Source organism: Ambystoma mexicanum, chromosome 8 (genome assembly GCF_040938575.1).
Source record: "Ambystoma mexicanum isolate Mex_15411 chromosome 8, UKY_AmexF1_1, whole genome shotgun sequence".
Classification (NCBI taxonomy): domain Eukaryota; kingdom Metazoa; phylum Chordata; class Amphibia; order Caudata; family Ambystomatidae; genus Ambystoma; species Ambystoma mexicanum.
Genome location: NC_090929.1, coordinates 603,592,398 through 603,609,194, shown reverse-complemented (window position 1 = coordinate 603,609,194; position 16,797 = coordinate 603,592,398). Strand labels below are relative to the sequence as shown.

General features: G+C 45.8%; 1 protein-coding gene across 9 annotated transcripts in view; it reads right to left on the bottom strand.

Moving 5' to 3' along the window:
- The window catches only part of ARHGEF10L (Rho guanine nucleotide exchange factor 10 like), a 972,373-nt gene that overhangs the window by 331,722 nt on the left and 623,854 nt on the right, over positions 1-16,797 (bottom strand). For all 9 annotated transcript variants that reach the window (XM_069610308.1, XM_069610311.1, XM_069610312.1 and 6 more), the window contains 4 exons: positions 7,621-7,727; positions 6,102-6,179; positions 2,582-2,761; positions 1,432-1,548 (listed from right to left, as the gene is read on the bottom strand). In XM_069610308.1, coding sequence (XP_069466409.1) covers positions 1,432-1,548; positions 2,582-2,761; positions 6,102-6,179; positions 7,621-7,727 — 482 coding nt within the window. The remainder of the gene's footprint in view (positions 1-1,431; positions 1,549-2,581; positions 2,762-6,101; positions 6,180-7,620; positions 7,728-16,797) is intronic.

Below are 16,797 nucleotides of genomic sequence, written 5' to 3'. Positions count from 1 at the left end.
TACAAGTGAGCTTCATACAGTAATTTGTGCATTTAGATTCTTTGCAGTGTGAGTTAGTACATATTGGTGACTGAGAATGTGGTCAGAGTGACCTAACATCTATCTATTCGACCATGATTGGTGTTTCTGGCACAGAATAGGTTGCTTGTGTTCTGGTGCCGTCTTCAGGACTGTTCTAGTGGACTTGATGGTGTCACCGATATTCACTGGTGTGGGACATCTGAGCCGGTTGATTTCAGTGCCACAGGTCTAGTGACAAAACAGTGAGTTTCTCGCTGCAAGCGCCTTCTGTGCGCTTGGTATAATTCGATCTTGAAGTGATTAGATCTGGACTCCAGTTAAATAACTTTAGATGCGCGCTAGGCACATCTAAAGTTATTTAACTGGAGTCCAGATCTAATCACTTCAAGATCGAATTACACCAAGCGCACAGAAGACGCTTGCAGTGCATCTAAAGTTATTTAGCTGGAGTCCAGATCTAATCACTTCAAGTTCGAATTATACCAAGCGCACAGAAGGCGCTTGCAGCGAGAAACTCACTGTTTTGTCACTTGACCTGTGGCACTGAAATCAACCGGCTCAGATGTCCAACACCAGTGAATATCGGTGACACCATCAAGTCCACTAGAACAGTCCTGAAGACGGCACCAGAACACAAGCAACCTATTCTGTGCCAGAAACACCAATCATGGTCGAATAGATAGATGTTAGGTCACTCTGACCACATTCTCAGTCACCAATATGTACTAACTCACACTGCAAAGAAACTAAATGCACAAATGACTGTATGAAGCTCACTTGTAATGCCTCAAGGGCAAGCAAAAGGTTATGTTAACACTAGCAATGTCATGCTAGTAAAAACTGTTTGGTTTTTAAAGACAATCATATGAATAAAATGTGTATATGTGTTACATGTTTTTCTGGGTGTTCTTTGAACACAGACCACTAGCAGTGATCTGTCAATAGTGTGCTGGTTCCTTTCACGGCCAGTGTCCGCAAGGTGGGGTAGCCTTAGTCCTTGCTTCATAACAGCTCTAAACCAAGTGCACTGACCTTCAGGAGAGGCAGATTGCCAAGATAAAGTAAGCGACTGGTGCCTCTGAAAGGCAGTGGAATATAGAAAGGGGGGCCCTGACAACCTAAAAACGTGGTGTGGGCCCACCTGAAATTCTGAAATTCCCTGGAAAACACAATTTGGGCGTCCGAATAGCTGAGGTCTGCTTCACATTATTTTAAAGGCCACAGAGTTCGACTAGAGTAAATAAAAAATAAGGCGAGCCCGGCATGTGACAGACTGCACAACCTTCCATTGGACACCTTGCTCAATTTCCATATACACTTGCTTGCCACCAGAATCCTCGGTTTTCCACATGCTGGTGCTAGGTGGAACTGATAAACTATACGGATGGCTGTTGTTGTGGAGGGACTTACCTTGAGGAACTCCAGGAAGGCAGGCTTGGTGAGGCACGCCTTCTTGATGATCAGCATGGCGTTGGTGAAGTTATTGACATACTCGCTGTACACATCCAGCACCATCGATTTTGAAAACTAGAGGTAGCAAGAAGCAGAAACGTTATACACAACAAGCAGCGGCATTAAAAGCCAAGAATAAAAAGATGGCCATAGGGTATGATTACAGGGACATGGATCTTTTCATTACTGGAATGGGGTGACTCGGGAGGTTGGACTAAGGATGCAGTCATTTAGGTCAGTAAGGAATTGCTTATCCTGGCATGGACACACATATCCAACCACTTTGAAGACTGAATTGCTCCAAGAATTGGCACATGAATACATTCATGAGGTGATCCTGTGATTGGCAAGGTATACAACTCACCTCCTTTGCTCAAGCATTACATGGCTCATGGGTTGGCACAGGCATAAGGTGAAGTCCTCTCTGAAGCTGCATTGCATAGCGGATGGAGGAGGGGATGCAGGATAATGCCCCCCATTAGTCAATCACTCAAATGCAGACCCAGACAATAGTGAGCAAAGCAATGAGCAACTACAGACATACCATTACAAGCACCAGAAATAAAACAAAGGAGTGGATGGACACAGGGGCTGGAATCTACTTTAACCCCCAACAGTGTTTTCTCCATGAGGTCAGGCAGTGAATGAATGGACACAGAGCCTCATTGGACCATGGGCTCCTCTAGAGGTGGTTCTCTTAGAGTTAACAAAAAGACATGCACTCAGAGATGCACAAAAGGCATGCAGCACCCAGCCACGTCTGCACGCAACTCCTCCCAAGACTATCAACAAAGGGATTTTGTGTACAGATGCTCAATGGAGCCTCCTTTTGCAAAATATGTCAAGACTGATTTCTCCTCCTCGTTCATCATATGGATGGAAATAGCTAAGTCAGGTGGCCTACATGAAATTCCGGGGATCCCCATTGGGAGTGAGAAATCTGAAAGTCCATTCGGGCTGGTGTTTAGTGAGTCACATCTAGGGTGACGTGTAATGCAACCACTCCGAGACAATACTGCCCATTCAGTACCCTGTTGGCAAGACTCCCAATTTCTATGCATCCTATTCCATTTCTCCTAAGTAAAAACTTCCCCTGAATGGTCCTTACTGATGCCACGAAAAGATCACCAATTTTCTCTGTGGTGTCCCACTCAGCCACACGTGAGAACAGGGCAATCTGGAACATGGAATGGCACTGCAGGATTTCCTTCACACGATAGAAGACCAACTGGCATTTCCGGGCACTCAGGGCCTTGGGCTCCATTTCCCATAATGGATTCCGATAGTCCTGTTGGGTTGGATGAAGTCAGAGAAAACACACGCTGGATATTACAATTATTTTTCTTCCACAAGTAGAACTAGGACAAATGTTACACTGCTTCATCATCATCCAACCATTTAAGACACCATGAACCATTCCTCACCACAACTCTTGTAGGGCCGAGTCTGGTAACTCTGAACTGTTTGGATTTCAATTGTACTAGCCCACATACAAGAGTCATTAACGTTTCCAACCACCAAACCACCAATCCATAAGCATCACTTATTTTTTAAAACAATCAACACTCTTACAGCAAAACTCCACAAGCATGCATTAACCAGGCATCAATTCAACTAAACAAACTCTCAAGGATACACACGGATCAACAACTCCAGTCAACCATCAACTCCACAAATCAGACACTCGGCACGATCATACCTCTTATCCTCGGTTCAAGTCAGCCAGTAACCAAGATCACACACAGAGCAATTCCCAAGCAATTCACTGAACAGTCAAAAAGTTAGTTCATCCATCAACTCCAATAACATCACTGTACAGACAAGTAATCCATCAAACTTGGTGTAAACGCTCAAAGACAACGAACAAGAACCCATCAGCGCCACTCGCCTATTAGCTCCTACAGCCACCAACCATCAATACTGCTTAGTAATCACTTTTAGACAACCCATAACAATTCATCAAGACCAACTCTACACATTACAGGTCTCATAACCCTCACCAAGACGCACAATAACATTGTGAACACAGCTCTAACTGCAGCACCTACAATCACCTGGAAATTAGCACGCCACAAACACCAATAACAGCTAAACTCAACAGCGTGCGTTATCAATCCGGACATAAGACCAAGACATGTAGTAGGTTTGGTCTTTTTCTCACAGCAGATAGATCTGCATACAGGCCAGAGACATGTTTATTGGGGCACTTTCACACAGTTGAGAAAGGTCCAGGTTAAAGCTCCTCTAACATGAGCCCATTTTCATTCAACCCTCATAAATAATTGACAACTTGGGTGCTTGCCATATCAGAGCACTTAAGCAAATCTCCCAGGGAGGATTTACAGCATTCGGTATCAGTTCATATTATTATCAGGGCCTTCACCCTGCCATTTATAAAGGGAAGGGGTGAGCCCTGCAAAGTAATGTGTTCACATTCCTTCTGATCAGCTCGATGAGCCGCAATGTAATCCTCATCCTCTAACCACAGAACTGACAAACTGCTTGACTGAGACTTGAGCCAACCCAGTCACAAAAATCGACACAGCCATAAATGTGTCAGCAGTAAAACCAGTGGTATCCAGTGCATAATGGGTAGTGGTGAATTTGGAGGTTCTCTGACAGAATGACTACTGTGGTCTGCAGGGACAAATGCCCGACAAACACTCACTTGGGGGTGCTGTCCCAAGTGAAGGCCTACAAGACTTTGGTCCTTGCAAGCAGATGTTAGTAAAGTGGCACAGCCGATAGAAGGCCATAAGAGCGTCTTATGTTGAAGCTCCTCTCAAGTCTTCCTATGGGTGGTGCTGGAGGCATCATTCGGGGGGGGGGGGGGTTGAATGTTAATCAAATTTCCTCTCTGGCTCTCTGGATCCTGCTACTGCATGGACCAAGGTGCAGGGCAGAGCTGAGACACCAGGAGTGGGACAGATCCTCTTGACCAAAAGGTAGGTGTTAAAAATAAGCTGCATGTCAGTGGGCGAGTGAGTGTTACGTGAAAATGTGCCTGTTTGAATTTGAGCATGTATGTATTTTTTGTGTGTGCATGGTGTGCACTTGGGGAGTGGCTAGTATAAGTGTTTTACATGAGAGAATACTCACAATATTTGGCAAAGCCAACATACGTTCCGGGGCAAATACTGCCATTTATGGGCAAAGCCATCACAAGTGTGTTCTTGTGGGGCAAATAATGGCTACATTTGGCAATATCATGAGTATGTATTTACATGGACAGTAATAGCAATATTGAGCAAATCCAATATGTGCATTCCTATAGAGGCAGAACTAGCATTATCGGACAAATACATCAGTGGCATGATTTTGTAGTGGCAATACTGGCCTTACTGGTCAAAGCAACTTGAGTGTTACAGTTACAGTGCTGGTATTCTAAGGCAAAGCCAAGTCTATTGTGTTCTTAAAGAGGCAGTACTGGCCTTATTGGGCAAGGCCATCAAGGGTGTGTTCTAATAAAAGCAGTAATGGCCTTATTGGGTAACAACATAATGGGTGTGTTCTTCCAGAAGTAGTACTTGCCTTGTTGCATTAGGACATTATAGAAGTACTCTTTTAGAGGCAGTAAAGGTCTTGTAGAGCAAAGCAAACAAGAGTAAGTTCGTATTTTGAAACTGCTAGTATACATTGTGGGCATATTGGAAAATGCTCCTGTGTACTGTTGCTGAACTGGCGTGAAACTGGATTTTTTCATGTTACCTTACAGGGCTGATTGTAAATTGCATTTTTTTTAACCTCATTTTTCCTTTGAAAGTTAACTAAAATGCACCATTTTACTCATTTAAAAACAAGTCTCGGGTGGAGATTGTCCCTGGGCCCCTCTTCATTTCTTTGCGCTTGTTCGCTGTGCTCGGCCACGCTCACTCATTACTGAGAAATAGTTACACATCCCAATTGCAAAAATTCACCAGTCACCACAGAACAATAAACATGACCTGCACAAGAGCAGTACCCTGAAAAGGCATGTGTTAATGCTCACTTTGGTACCCCCCCCTCCTCCAAGTAAGATGGGCCCCTTAAGGACTATTCAAATTGATGCTAAGTAGAGCTCATCACGCACAGGAACAGAGATGGAATGTCACTATCCAGGGCAGGTCAGACAAGTTCCACAAATAGGCATTATAGTCTTTCCAGACAAGAAATTCCCAATGATCCGGATAATACAAAATAATCTTTACTCTCACAAAGAATTCATGAACCAAGTTAACTTATTCCCTAACTCTCCCCGCTCCTCAAGTCAGCGTATTCCAAACAGACATGCATTTATGCCCGGAAAAGACACGTATATGGAGCATTGCATGTGCATGGCATGCACTGATCACTCTAGCATACTGTAAGCACTTGTCTTACATAACACATCCCCTCAGCACAGTGGGTCTACAGAATTAACAGCTCTCAACCTCACCCACCACAGACTAACAATAACTTAACACAAGTCTTCTAATCATTTGTACACATGCACCAACTAATCCATCATTAGCAGTTCAGAGTATAATCTCCTAGAAAGACCCATTCACTCACTTGAGATAAAGAAACTCAATAGATTGCTACCAAGTCAGTGCTCCACTTCTCAAACCTTTCACTCTGAAGCCCACACAGCCACACATGCCCCACCTTACCTGCAGTATCCTTTTCAGTGACTCAACGTAACTGGTCTCACTTTGCACAATAGAGGAGAGGATGTGCCTCCTCACCACCTGTTGGGAAGTGAACATTTCCAACTCACAATTCAAGGAAAGCACAATAACAGTCATAAATCTAAAACTCAGAGAAGAAAACACATGTACCCTCTCCAACTCAACCATTAACACAACCAATTGCAACTAAGACAAGACGCACTACTGCCAAGGTCTGCACATTGCTAGCATACCTGAGCAGTAAGGTCATTAACAAAATACAGGGTGGTCCTATGAGATGACTCGCAGGTTTGTTTTCTAACCAGTGTTGCTGTTAATAACCAGGTAAGTAGTACAGAGTCAAGCATTGCTTTCGACCCCTGTGTCTTGCATTGGATCTGAAAAAAGAGATGGAGGCCTGCTCTGGCCACCGTCCCATTTCATCCCTCAAGGCAATTTCTGCAGTCTATTAAGGTTGACCCATGAGGTGCAAGGATTATTCTATATGCTAGGCTTAGACCTCACCCCACCCCACCAGGTCTTTTTTTGGGGGGTGGAAATGGTGTAGTCTAGCCAGTGTTGCTTTGCAGACAGGGATGCTTCATGGTAAACGGCTCATGTGACAACTCTCACATTTGGTGTCTTTTTGGGCTTGACGTTCCAAAGGCAGCTGATGTCCCACTTAGACAATGAAAAAATAGTCTGTCTCGCATCTGGCTAGTGTCATCGGACTTGAATGCATAACAATCCTAGTTGGTGTAATTCAATTCCTAGATCAAAGGGGATCCTCAATGCGCGCTGCTATATTTGGTGCAGTTGTTTCTGGTTCCAGTTGGATTCTCCATTCTTACTGGCCCTTGCGGTTCTAAAACCATTTTCTATCTAGACTTTGCTTTATATGTAAGAGACCTCCTGCTATTGAGACATTTTACACTCCTGAAACTTTTCTCTCATTCTGGGTACTGGATCAGGTTCAATCCAGAGCCTGTTTTTCATTTGACTCACTTGCACTCTGAGTCCAGGAGGCATTCTAGTCTGGATGAAGCAGAAAGTGAAACATACTTTCTCCCAAAAAGATAGACATGGATAAACTTGCTCATGACAAACACATGCATTGTCTGAAAAGGTGTTGCACATTTGTGCTAGTTTTGTGATGTACTAGTTTTATGATGACATTTAACCAAGCTAATTGGACAGCTAAATATATACATAAAATCAAAGAAACTACTAATTGATTCTTATGTGGAAACAGACAGATGAACCAATATATACAATAAATGGTTCTGTACTGTAGATGGCATAGCACGATAGGGAGAGACGATAAGAGTGATTGAACTTGGGGGACTTGCATAGACACAACGTCCTTCAGCTCAAGAAATGGACAGCTCAAAGGACCAGTTCCTGGGTACAGAAGCAGAAATAGTCCCGCACAAGGATATAGTTCTCATAAACTGAAGGATTGGGCTATTCCTGTTGATTAGATAGGAAACAGAGGTTGGATATGAATCGATTCTGCACATACCTGCTGGGGAGTTAGTCCTTCTGGCATAGGACCCAGTTCGGGGAGAGGGTGCTTGAAATCCAGAGCACTGACCTCCATGAACCCCATCTCTTCCTCCTCCGAGTCCCCTAAAATGTCCACATAAGATAGGAGTTAACAAATGGGAAATAGGCCACCATTAAAACAGCATGGGAACATAAATGCATAGGGGGAGGGGGAGGCTTCCAGTTTGTACCACTAGCCATGCAGTGTGTACCTGCACAAACAAATAAATGGTATTGGTGACATCTTAAGCAATCTATGCAGTAACCAGTAGGCTGACTGTTCACTTTGTTCAGGATTAGTTTTAAGTGCAGATCCTACCAGCTGAGATCCATATATTAATGAGATGATGTTCAATATGACTGAGGTTCAGTCAGTCTGCCTAATGTTTATGCCAAATTACCTCTGCGTCCAACCGAAAAGAAAAAATCTGTTTTGTTTAACAACTAACATACCTAATGCCAAGCACACCAAGTATGGGATACATTACTCACCATAAATGTATATCTGATGTTTGTATCTGCTTAGATTCACATGCTGTGCATAGGCCGACATCTAGTGGAAGCTGCAGAGTATTACAGTTTGTTTTTCGAAACTCGAAAAGGGGCGTCAAACTAAGGCGTGCCAGTAATACTATCCCTAGTATGACGTCCCATGTACCCATGATCCCTCACACGTGTAGGACCCTCAGATTGTATTTTTTCTGACATGAGGTAGCATGAGGAGTAGCGTGAGTACAGAGTATACAAGCAGATTAGATAGATAAAACCACAAGCATCCATGCATCTTCTCTCAGAGGGGAGGAAGGGCGGGCACATGTAAATTTAAGCAGATACAAGCATCAGAAATGAGATTAAGGTCAGTAATGTATCCCTTCTGAGGCTTGTGGAATCTGTTAAAATCAGATGCTGTGCATAGATTAGCGAGCAGAGATGGGATGTGAGAAGGGTCATGAGCAAACAAATGTCTTACAACGGCTTGTCCCACTTGAGTATCTGTCTTGGAATGAGTGTCAATGCAGTAGTGCTGAGTAAAGGTGTGAATAGAGCTCCATGTAGCTGCTTTGCAAATGCTGTCAGGGGGTACATTTGCAATGAAAGCCAAAGTGGCTCCAGTACCTCTTGTAGAGTGGGCCCTTGGCATAAAAGGCAGTGTTTCATCTGAGAGGGAATAGCACAGTGGGATACATCAGACTATCCATTTAGAGATGGCATTCTTTGAGACTCGATTTCCTCCTCTGCCTAGAGCTATGGAGACGAACAGTTGATCTGTCTGTTTTAGCGGTCTGGTCTTGTCTACACTACATAGTAGAGGACCGCTCTCGCCACATCTAGTGTGTGGAGTTTCACCTCAGCAGAGCTTTTGGGTTCTTGGAAGAAGGCCAGTAGCTCAATGGACTGGTTAACATGGAATTTGGAAATGAACATAGGTGAAAACATAGGGTGAGTGCGTAAAACCAGTTTATCCTTATGTACCGTAAAGAAAGGATCCTGCACTGACAGAGCTTGAATTTCACTGACCCTTCTTATGGATGTAATGGCTACTAAGAAGGCAGTTTTATAAGTTAGGTGTTTGAGACTAGCTTTGAGCATGGGTTCAAAGGGAGGTCCCATGAGTTTAGGAAGTACCACATTAAGGTCCCAACCTGGTGGTGGGTTAGAAATTGGAAGGTGGAGTCTTTTTACCCCTTCCATAAATGCTTTGACAACTGGCACTTTCCATCATGACACCTTGTTATGGGAAGTGGTGTAGGCTGACAGCAGCCAGGTGCACTTTAAGTGAGTTAAACACTAACCCTGCCTCCAGTAAGTGGAGCATATGGGTGACAACATTAGAAGGAGTACAATTAACTGGGTTGATTTGCTTATTTTGGCACCAAATTACGAATCGTTTCCATTTGTCATAGTAACAGTGCCTTGTGTTAGGTTTTCTTGACTCTTTCAAGATATCCATACATCTTTGGGGTAAATTGAGATGTCCGAACTCTCTGACTTCAGGAGCCATGCTGCCAAGTTCCTCGAGTTGGGCTGAGGATGCACTGTTAGTCCCTCGTGCTGGGAGAGTAGGTTGTACTGGCACGGGAGCTTGATGGGGTCGAACACCACCAGTTTGCATAGGTGTGGATACCATGGTTGTCTCGCCCACATAGGAGCAACCAGGATGAGCATCATCGGTTCCCTGTGGATCTTGTTCATCACATTCCTCATTAGAAGGGTTGGTGGAAAAGCATAGGCAAACATCCCTGACCAATGCATACATAGGGCATTCCCCTTGGAGCCTGGCTGGGGGAACCTGGATGCAAAGTCTGGGCATTGTCTGTTTTCGGTTGTGGCGACTAGGTCTATAGTGTGGAAACCCCACTGAGAGAAGAGCTCTCCTAAGACTTCTTCGTGTAGTCGCCACTCGTGTTCCTCTGGCAGGGGATCTCTTCTCAGAGCATCTGCTAGCGAGTTGAGCTCCCCTGGAACATGTTGGGATGACGAGTAAATGTTCAGTTTGAGTGCCCATTTCCCAATTTTCTGGGCAAGCCTGGACAGATTGGGAGATCAAGTGCCCCCTTGTTTGTTTAGGTAAAACATTGCAGTCGTGCTGTCTGTTAGGATCTGCACTGACTGGTTGGATAGGAGGGGACTGAATGCCCGAAGTGCTCTGAAGACTGCCAGGAGTTCTAGAAGATTGATGTGGTTCTGAGTCAGTGTGTGAAACCAGAGACCCTGAGCTGTATGGTGCAGGTAGTGGGCTTCCCACCCTGCTAGGGAGGCGTCTGTTGTGACAACCACCTGTATCTCTGGATTGTAGAAGGGTTTCCCCTTCGTAAGATTCTCTCTTGTCCACCAGCGAAGACTCTGTACTAATGTTGGCAAAACGACCACTAGATCATCCCACTGACCACTTGCTTGAGGCCACTGTTTCACTAACCATTCCTGCATGGGTCGCATGCACAGGCACGCATGGGGAACCAGGTAAATGCAAGATGCCATCATGCCTAGCAAACGCATCCCTTTGCGCACCCTTATTTTTTCGACCGGCCTGATATTGAGGAATTTGGAGCAACAGATTCTGAATTCTTTCCTCTGATGGAAGGCCAACCCCTCTTGGGTGTTTAGGACAGCTCCTAGGAACTGTTTTGAGGAGCTTGGCACCAGGCTTGATTTTTCTTGTTGATTGAGAAGCCCAATTGGAAGAGGAGGTCGATAGTTCTTTGAATGTTTAGTCTGCAAATTTCGGGGGTTTCCCCTGTGATGAGCCAGTCGTCTAGGTAAGGGTACACTGAGATTGCCTCCCTGCGTAGGTGCACCGCCACCACCTGTACCTTGGTGAATACCCTTGGAGCCGAGGTTATACCGAAGAGCAGCACCTTGAACTGGTAGTGCTGGTTGTCTATTTTGAAACGCAAGAATCTTCTGTGCGCTGGGAACATTGAAATATGAAAATAGGCATCTTTCATATCCAATGTTACCATGTATCCCCCTTTTTTAGTAGGGGGATTACCTTTTGGAGTGTAGTCATGCAGAATTTGTGTGGCTTGACATACTTGTTTGCAGGGTGCAAATCTAATACTGGGCGCATTGTTAGATCTGTTTTTGGCACAAGGAAGTAGGTTGAATAAATAGCCCTGTTTACCTGGTTGCCCAGGACGAGTTCTATGGCGTCCTTTGCAAGTAGAGTGGCGATCTCCTCGAGAAGGATTTTCTCGTGCTCCAACGAGTGTACCTTCTGTCTTGGAGGATGGTCGTGGGGGCGTGCTAATAGTTCTATAAAGTATCCTACAGACACTGTGGACAGCACCCATCTGTCCGAAGTGATCCCCTCCCATGCTTGGGTGAAGGTGGAAATGCACCCCCAACTGGGGATGCATGGGAGGGGACCCGAAGAGGAACGTCACTGTTTACTAGGTGGCGTACCACCTCTGGCGGGGCTGCCTCTACCCCTAGTGTGGCCCCTGCGCTGGTCTCTGGTGAATCCCTGTGATGTTTGGAACTAATTGTTGCCCCATGAGGTTCCTCGATTTTGGTAGTAATTGGAACCCCTCTGGGAGCTTTGGCCGTAAAAGCGATGAAAACCTATTTCCCCTCTGACCTGGGGGTTTCTTTGTGAGTTGGCTGAGAGATTTTAGGGTCTTGCACTCATCTTTAGCTGTCTTTAGTGCCTCTTCCACTGCCCTGCAGAATAGAACGTTTGGCTCTACCGGCATGTCTATAAGCATGGCTTGGGTCTCGGGTTTGACCCCCAACTGCCTTAGCCAAGCATGGCGCTTTATTACTGTGCCTTCAGCTATCAAACTTCCAGCATTATCTGCTGCATAAAAATTTGTTTTAAGCATGCATCCAGATACAGACCTTCCGTCTGCTGCAATTTGGGCCAACTGACCTTTTAGTGGTTCAGGTGCAGAGGCTACTAGAGCAGCTACTTGTTCCCACCGATGGCAGTTATATCTTGCTATTGCTAAAAAGTAGTACTGTTAGCAATATGTGCCTGATAGGCTGACGGGGAGGCAACTTTCCTACCCAGAGCATATATCCTCTTGCTCTCCTTATCGGGAGGTGCCTTTGAAGAAGCTAGTGGTGTACCTGTCCTCTTTCTGGTGGTTGTTACTGCCAGGGAGTCAGGTTTTAATTGACCCCTTATGTACATGGGATCGGAGGGTGAGGCCCGGGAAAATGTTTTCCACTCGTGGATTCACTGCACGAGTAAGGTTTGGGGTTACCAGCGAGGGATCAATTCTACGCTGGATTGATTTTTAATGGCTCACATGTCCCCTACGATTTCTTCCGCGAAATCCCTACCTTCTTGGACACCCTGTGTATCTATCTGAAAATGAGCTGTTGCTTTAGCCAGTACCTCATTGAGGAGTGGCTGATTATCAATTGGTGAGTCATGCACCGGGGTGCTTAGGAATTGGGGAGTCAAGAGTGTAGGCTTCCACCTCATCATCATCCTCCTCTTCCTGGTCCTCGTCATCCCCATAATAAGAAACCCCTGTCTGGTCTTCCAGCATATGTGTTTCTGTCTCCTCTCCATATGACTCTGGATGGTAAGGTTCAATTAGCAAGGGGTCTGAAACCAATCCCTGCACTGGAGCCTCAGAGTGGAGCCTTTTAGTAGGGGGTTGAGAGTCCTTGGACCCCAAAGGGGCAGAGATAGCTGGTGTGTTGGCATAGCTATGGAAATAGTTATTGTCTTTCTCATAGAAAAAAGACATCCTTCTCATCACCCTATGAATGTCAGCTGAGTTCCATTCCTTGGAACTGGGAATAAACCTCTCCTGTTCTGGTTCCTGATCCATGCCCATATCATGAGGGGTGGGAGGGACAATTTTACTCTTGGGAGTAGTGTCAGGGACCTTGGACTGCTCTATCACTTTAGGAGCCTTCTGTTTTCCTTTATGGTGTTCTGAAGGATTCTCGTGTTGTTTATCCCCCTTCCCGTGACTAGAGGAATGTTTTCCAGAGGTTTTAGGGGTTTCTGAGGGTTTCAATGCTTTGCGTCGAGGTTCGGAGGTGGTATTTCACGCTTCGCGTCGAGATTCTGGGGTAGTAGGAGGAGGGCGCCGAATCTCGGGAGTAGACGCTACACGCTCTGACTTGGGAGCATAGAGGTTGGAATCGTGTTCTGACGATCGAGCCTTTGGAACTATTGGGAGTGCGGCACCTTTTTCAACCACGGACGGTTGGTCTTTGTAATGTGGTGATCACGAACGGGAATGCCCAGAGGACACAGAATCGTTGGACCGCTCTCTCAGTGCCTTCCATTGCCGATCGCTCAACACGCGTGTCGAGTCACGGCTGGAGCTGATGCGTTTAGAGGAAGTGGTGTGGGTTGCGCTTCTGCCGCCGGGTGTTGTCCCCATAACTGGGCCGCTGGCCAGTCCTCCGAGGTCGGAGGCTTGCGCATGGGTGTTTGAAGTCACCCCTCTGCCCTCGCCACCCGATACAGCGGCGTTGCTGCCATTGCTGAACGACCCTTCGACGTCCATGGCACGTAGCCTCGGCATGTTCTCGTGGGAGACACAGATTGCACATATTGTGCTTATCTACCCAGGGAAACTTCCTGTTGGACTTAGGGCAGAATTTGAAAGGAGTACTCTCCGTATGTATAAATATGGCAGTGGGTTGTGTATATGTAGGAAATAAATGTGGGAAAGTTATGACCACCCCCAACTCTCCCTACTTGTGCAAGGCCGAGGCCAGAGGCCTTCCAAGGCCCAAGGTCCATCGTGTAGTTTACGACAGCTGGTCCCATGATCTTCGCTGACGTTGATCTTCGGCATAGGATGGAAGATAACGGAGAACGTTTTTAACAATATTTAGGTATAATTGGCAAATGCCAAGGGAACTCCGCAACATGTGTCCGACTAGTAGTATGGCGGAAAAAAAAAACAATCTGAGGGTCCTACACGCGTGAGGGATCATGGGTACATGGGACGTCACAATAGGGATAGTATTACTGGGACGCCCAAAGCATAAAAAGTGCAGTGGGAAATGGACAAGAAGGTAGGATGTAGACCATGACACTTGGTGGTTGATGGGATTGTAACTAAGTCCCCGGTCTCACGCACACTGTGGTGTGACTCCCCAGGCTGGAGGATGATTGGTGCAGGGGTGGCATGGGACGTATCGCCTGGTCACCTACTGTTAAACCCCATCTCTGGGCAGGGAACAGTCACATGGTGCCAACTAGGGAATGATAGAAGCCAGAAGAAGAAACAAGGGAAACAAAGTGGGTTAAAGATATTGAGGAAAGCAAAAGGGAGGACTGCTCAACAGGAATATGGGTTGCAATTGCTAGCTAACCACAAAAGCCCCTTTATCTCGATATGATTCTGCCCAGGTCCCAAGGCCTGAAGGACATACCACAGCCACTACCTAAGGCCCGGCCTCTTCTGCCAGAGGGGCCCGGTTCCCTCATACATCACCAAGGAGCAACAGGGGAACCCCACAGAGGAGACAGAAAAAAGAACGTAACGCCAATTCAGGCAGAAACAGGAGGCATCCTCATGAAGCCAGTGCTGCTGAGGACTGTGATAAGAACTCTACATAAGGCAAGCCACAGGCACTGGGAAACTACAGACTTATTTTGATTCAAAAGCCTTTTCTGCACTGTGTTGAATGTTGGACCATGAAGGTAAACCCTGTACATAGGAAGGCCGGAGAATAGCCACTTTAAAAACAGAAGTGCAGGTCAACTAACGTTCAAGGTCACAAGACTTATCCTGATAGCATTGTTTATGCTTTATGTATATCACATTTATTATTTTGCCAACACCATTTGCTAGTTCTAAATAAAATACTTGGTACTTTAGCTACTGCAGTGGTCTTGTCTCATGATCCCCATTATATGGCAGAGATGTAATGGATCCATTTGAAGTAGACCCAAGTCATATTTCAGCAGAACAAATATTGATTGAGATAAACTACGACACAATATAGGATTGTTGTTTTTAATGGACCTACAGTGTTAGAATTTGAGATCTGATGAGCAAGAGCTAAAAGCGGCTCCTGCGTGTCAGGCATCATCCGATAGGCTGAAGCTACTGCTGGGGAACTACGAACGAGAACACAGTGCACAGCTAATCTAACTTCCACATGAGAGTCACACAACATTGTTGCCCATTATGTATGATCCTTTATATATAAATGTATCCAAATTCTTCTTTATTTATAGTCTAAAACACTCAGTTAATTTTCCATATTCATGTCAGTAAGTCACCAGTTAAGCTGGCTCCTGGCAACTGTGGGATTTAAGCTAACCAGGTGCTTCTGGGGTAGAAGCTGGAGCTAAATAGCTTCCAGCAATTTCGAGCCCTGGACCTAGGAACCATTTCAAACATTAGTCCAGCGGGACAGTCAATGGCAAGCTTTATGTGTTGAATCATACTTGAAGGGACCGGGATGGTCAGGGTCTTCCGGAAGCTGATTGAGCATTGTAAATTAAGCTGGTGAGCAACAATGTAGATCCGAGATCCAATCCTGCCTCAAGGTCAGAAACTCTGGTTAGGGAAGGAAGGCTTGGTAGATGTTAGGTGGAAACCTGTGCAGTTCCCTCTGGGACCACTGCAAAAGATTTAGGACTACAGGTGTTTGGCAGTAAACCCACTTGGTAGCAGTCTGTACCACACAGATTCACTTGGTAGCTGTGGCTGAGCAGTCAGATTTCCCTCAAGAAGAGTTAGGCAGTATGTGGAGTATACAAAATAGGGCAATTTACACAGTAGAACAAGCAAACACGGAACAAGGCTTCGGTGTAAAGATATATAGTTATTTATTTATAAAAACACATCTATGGAAAACACTCTGGCACTAATACAGCAAACAACTTCAATCACAATTACTATAAGTAAATCAATCCCCCTAACAATAGTTTGACAAGTCTAGGTTCAACGGCACCACTTATTTGCAGACAGAGGGGAATGCTTTAACCTAGATGGCACTCTAGTATTCGTTAGGGCGGGAGAGAAAAGGCAGGGTATGAAATCAACTCGGTACCAACACTTTTACGAACAAATGCAAGGCAAGTAATGCAGGGTCTACTGTAGATCGCAAAGTTCAGAGGCCAGGCCCATTCGGAGAGAGGCAAGGCGATATGTCCCAAAAAGTATCACAGTGGAAATGCACTTCGAGTCTTTGTTGCAAATTGTTATAGAAAGATTGGACCAGTTCAGAACAGAAAGTTAAGAAGGCTTGGAGGCGACCCAATGGAGAGGCGAGGATTCAGACACCTCACGCTAACCGACACAAGGGAAGCCAGGTGGACACGGTACCTTGTTTGTGGAGAGACAGCTCCGGCGAGGGCAGTAGTTCCTGGTGGTGGAGGCACGTCGGGGCTTTGCCAAGAGAAGAGATGATCTCATCGTCGAAGGAAAGTTGAAGATCGTTGCACCACCAGGGAAGAGACCAGCCGCAGAGTGCTCCGTCACAAGGCACCACCTTTTGGTCGCGGTACAGGGGTAGTGGCTGTCCGGTTGCCGGGGTGCTCTGCACGGGCAATTCGACCACTACGTCCTGGAACGAAGAAAAAGCAAAGGGGACTGGTTGTTCCCACCGGTCAGGGTAAGAAGACTCTCCAGCTGGGAGATCTCCTCTGTCGTTGGGAAGTGATGAGTCGGTTCAGCAGGGCTCCACCGGAGGTGTCGTCGTTGCAGGTCAGCTCAGCTTT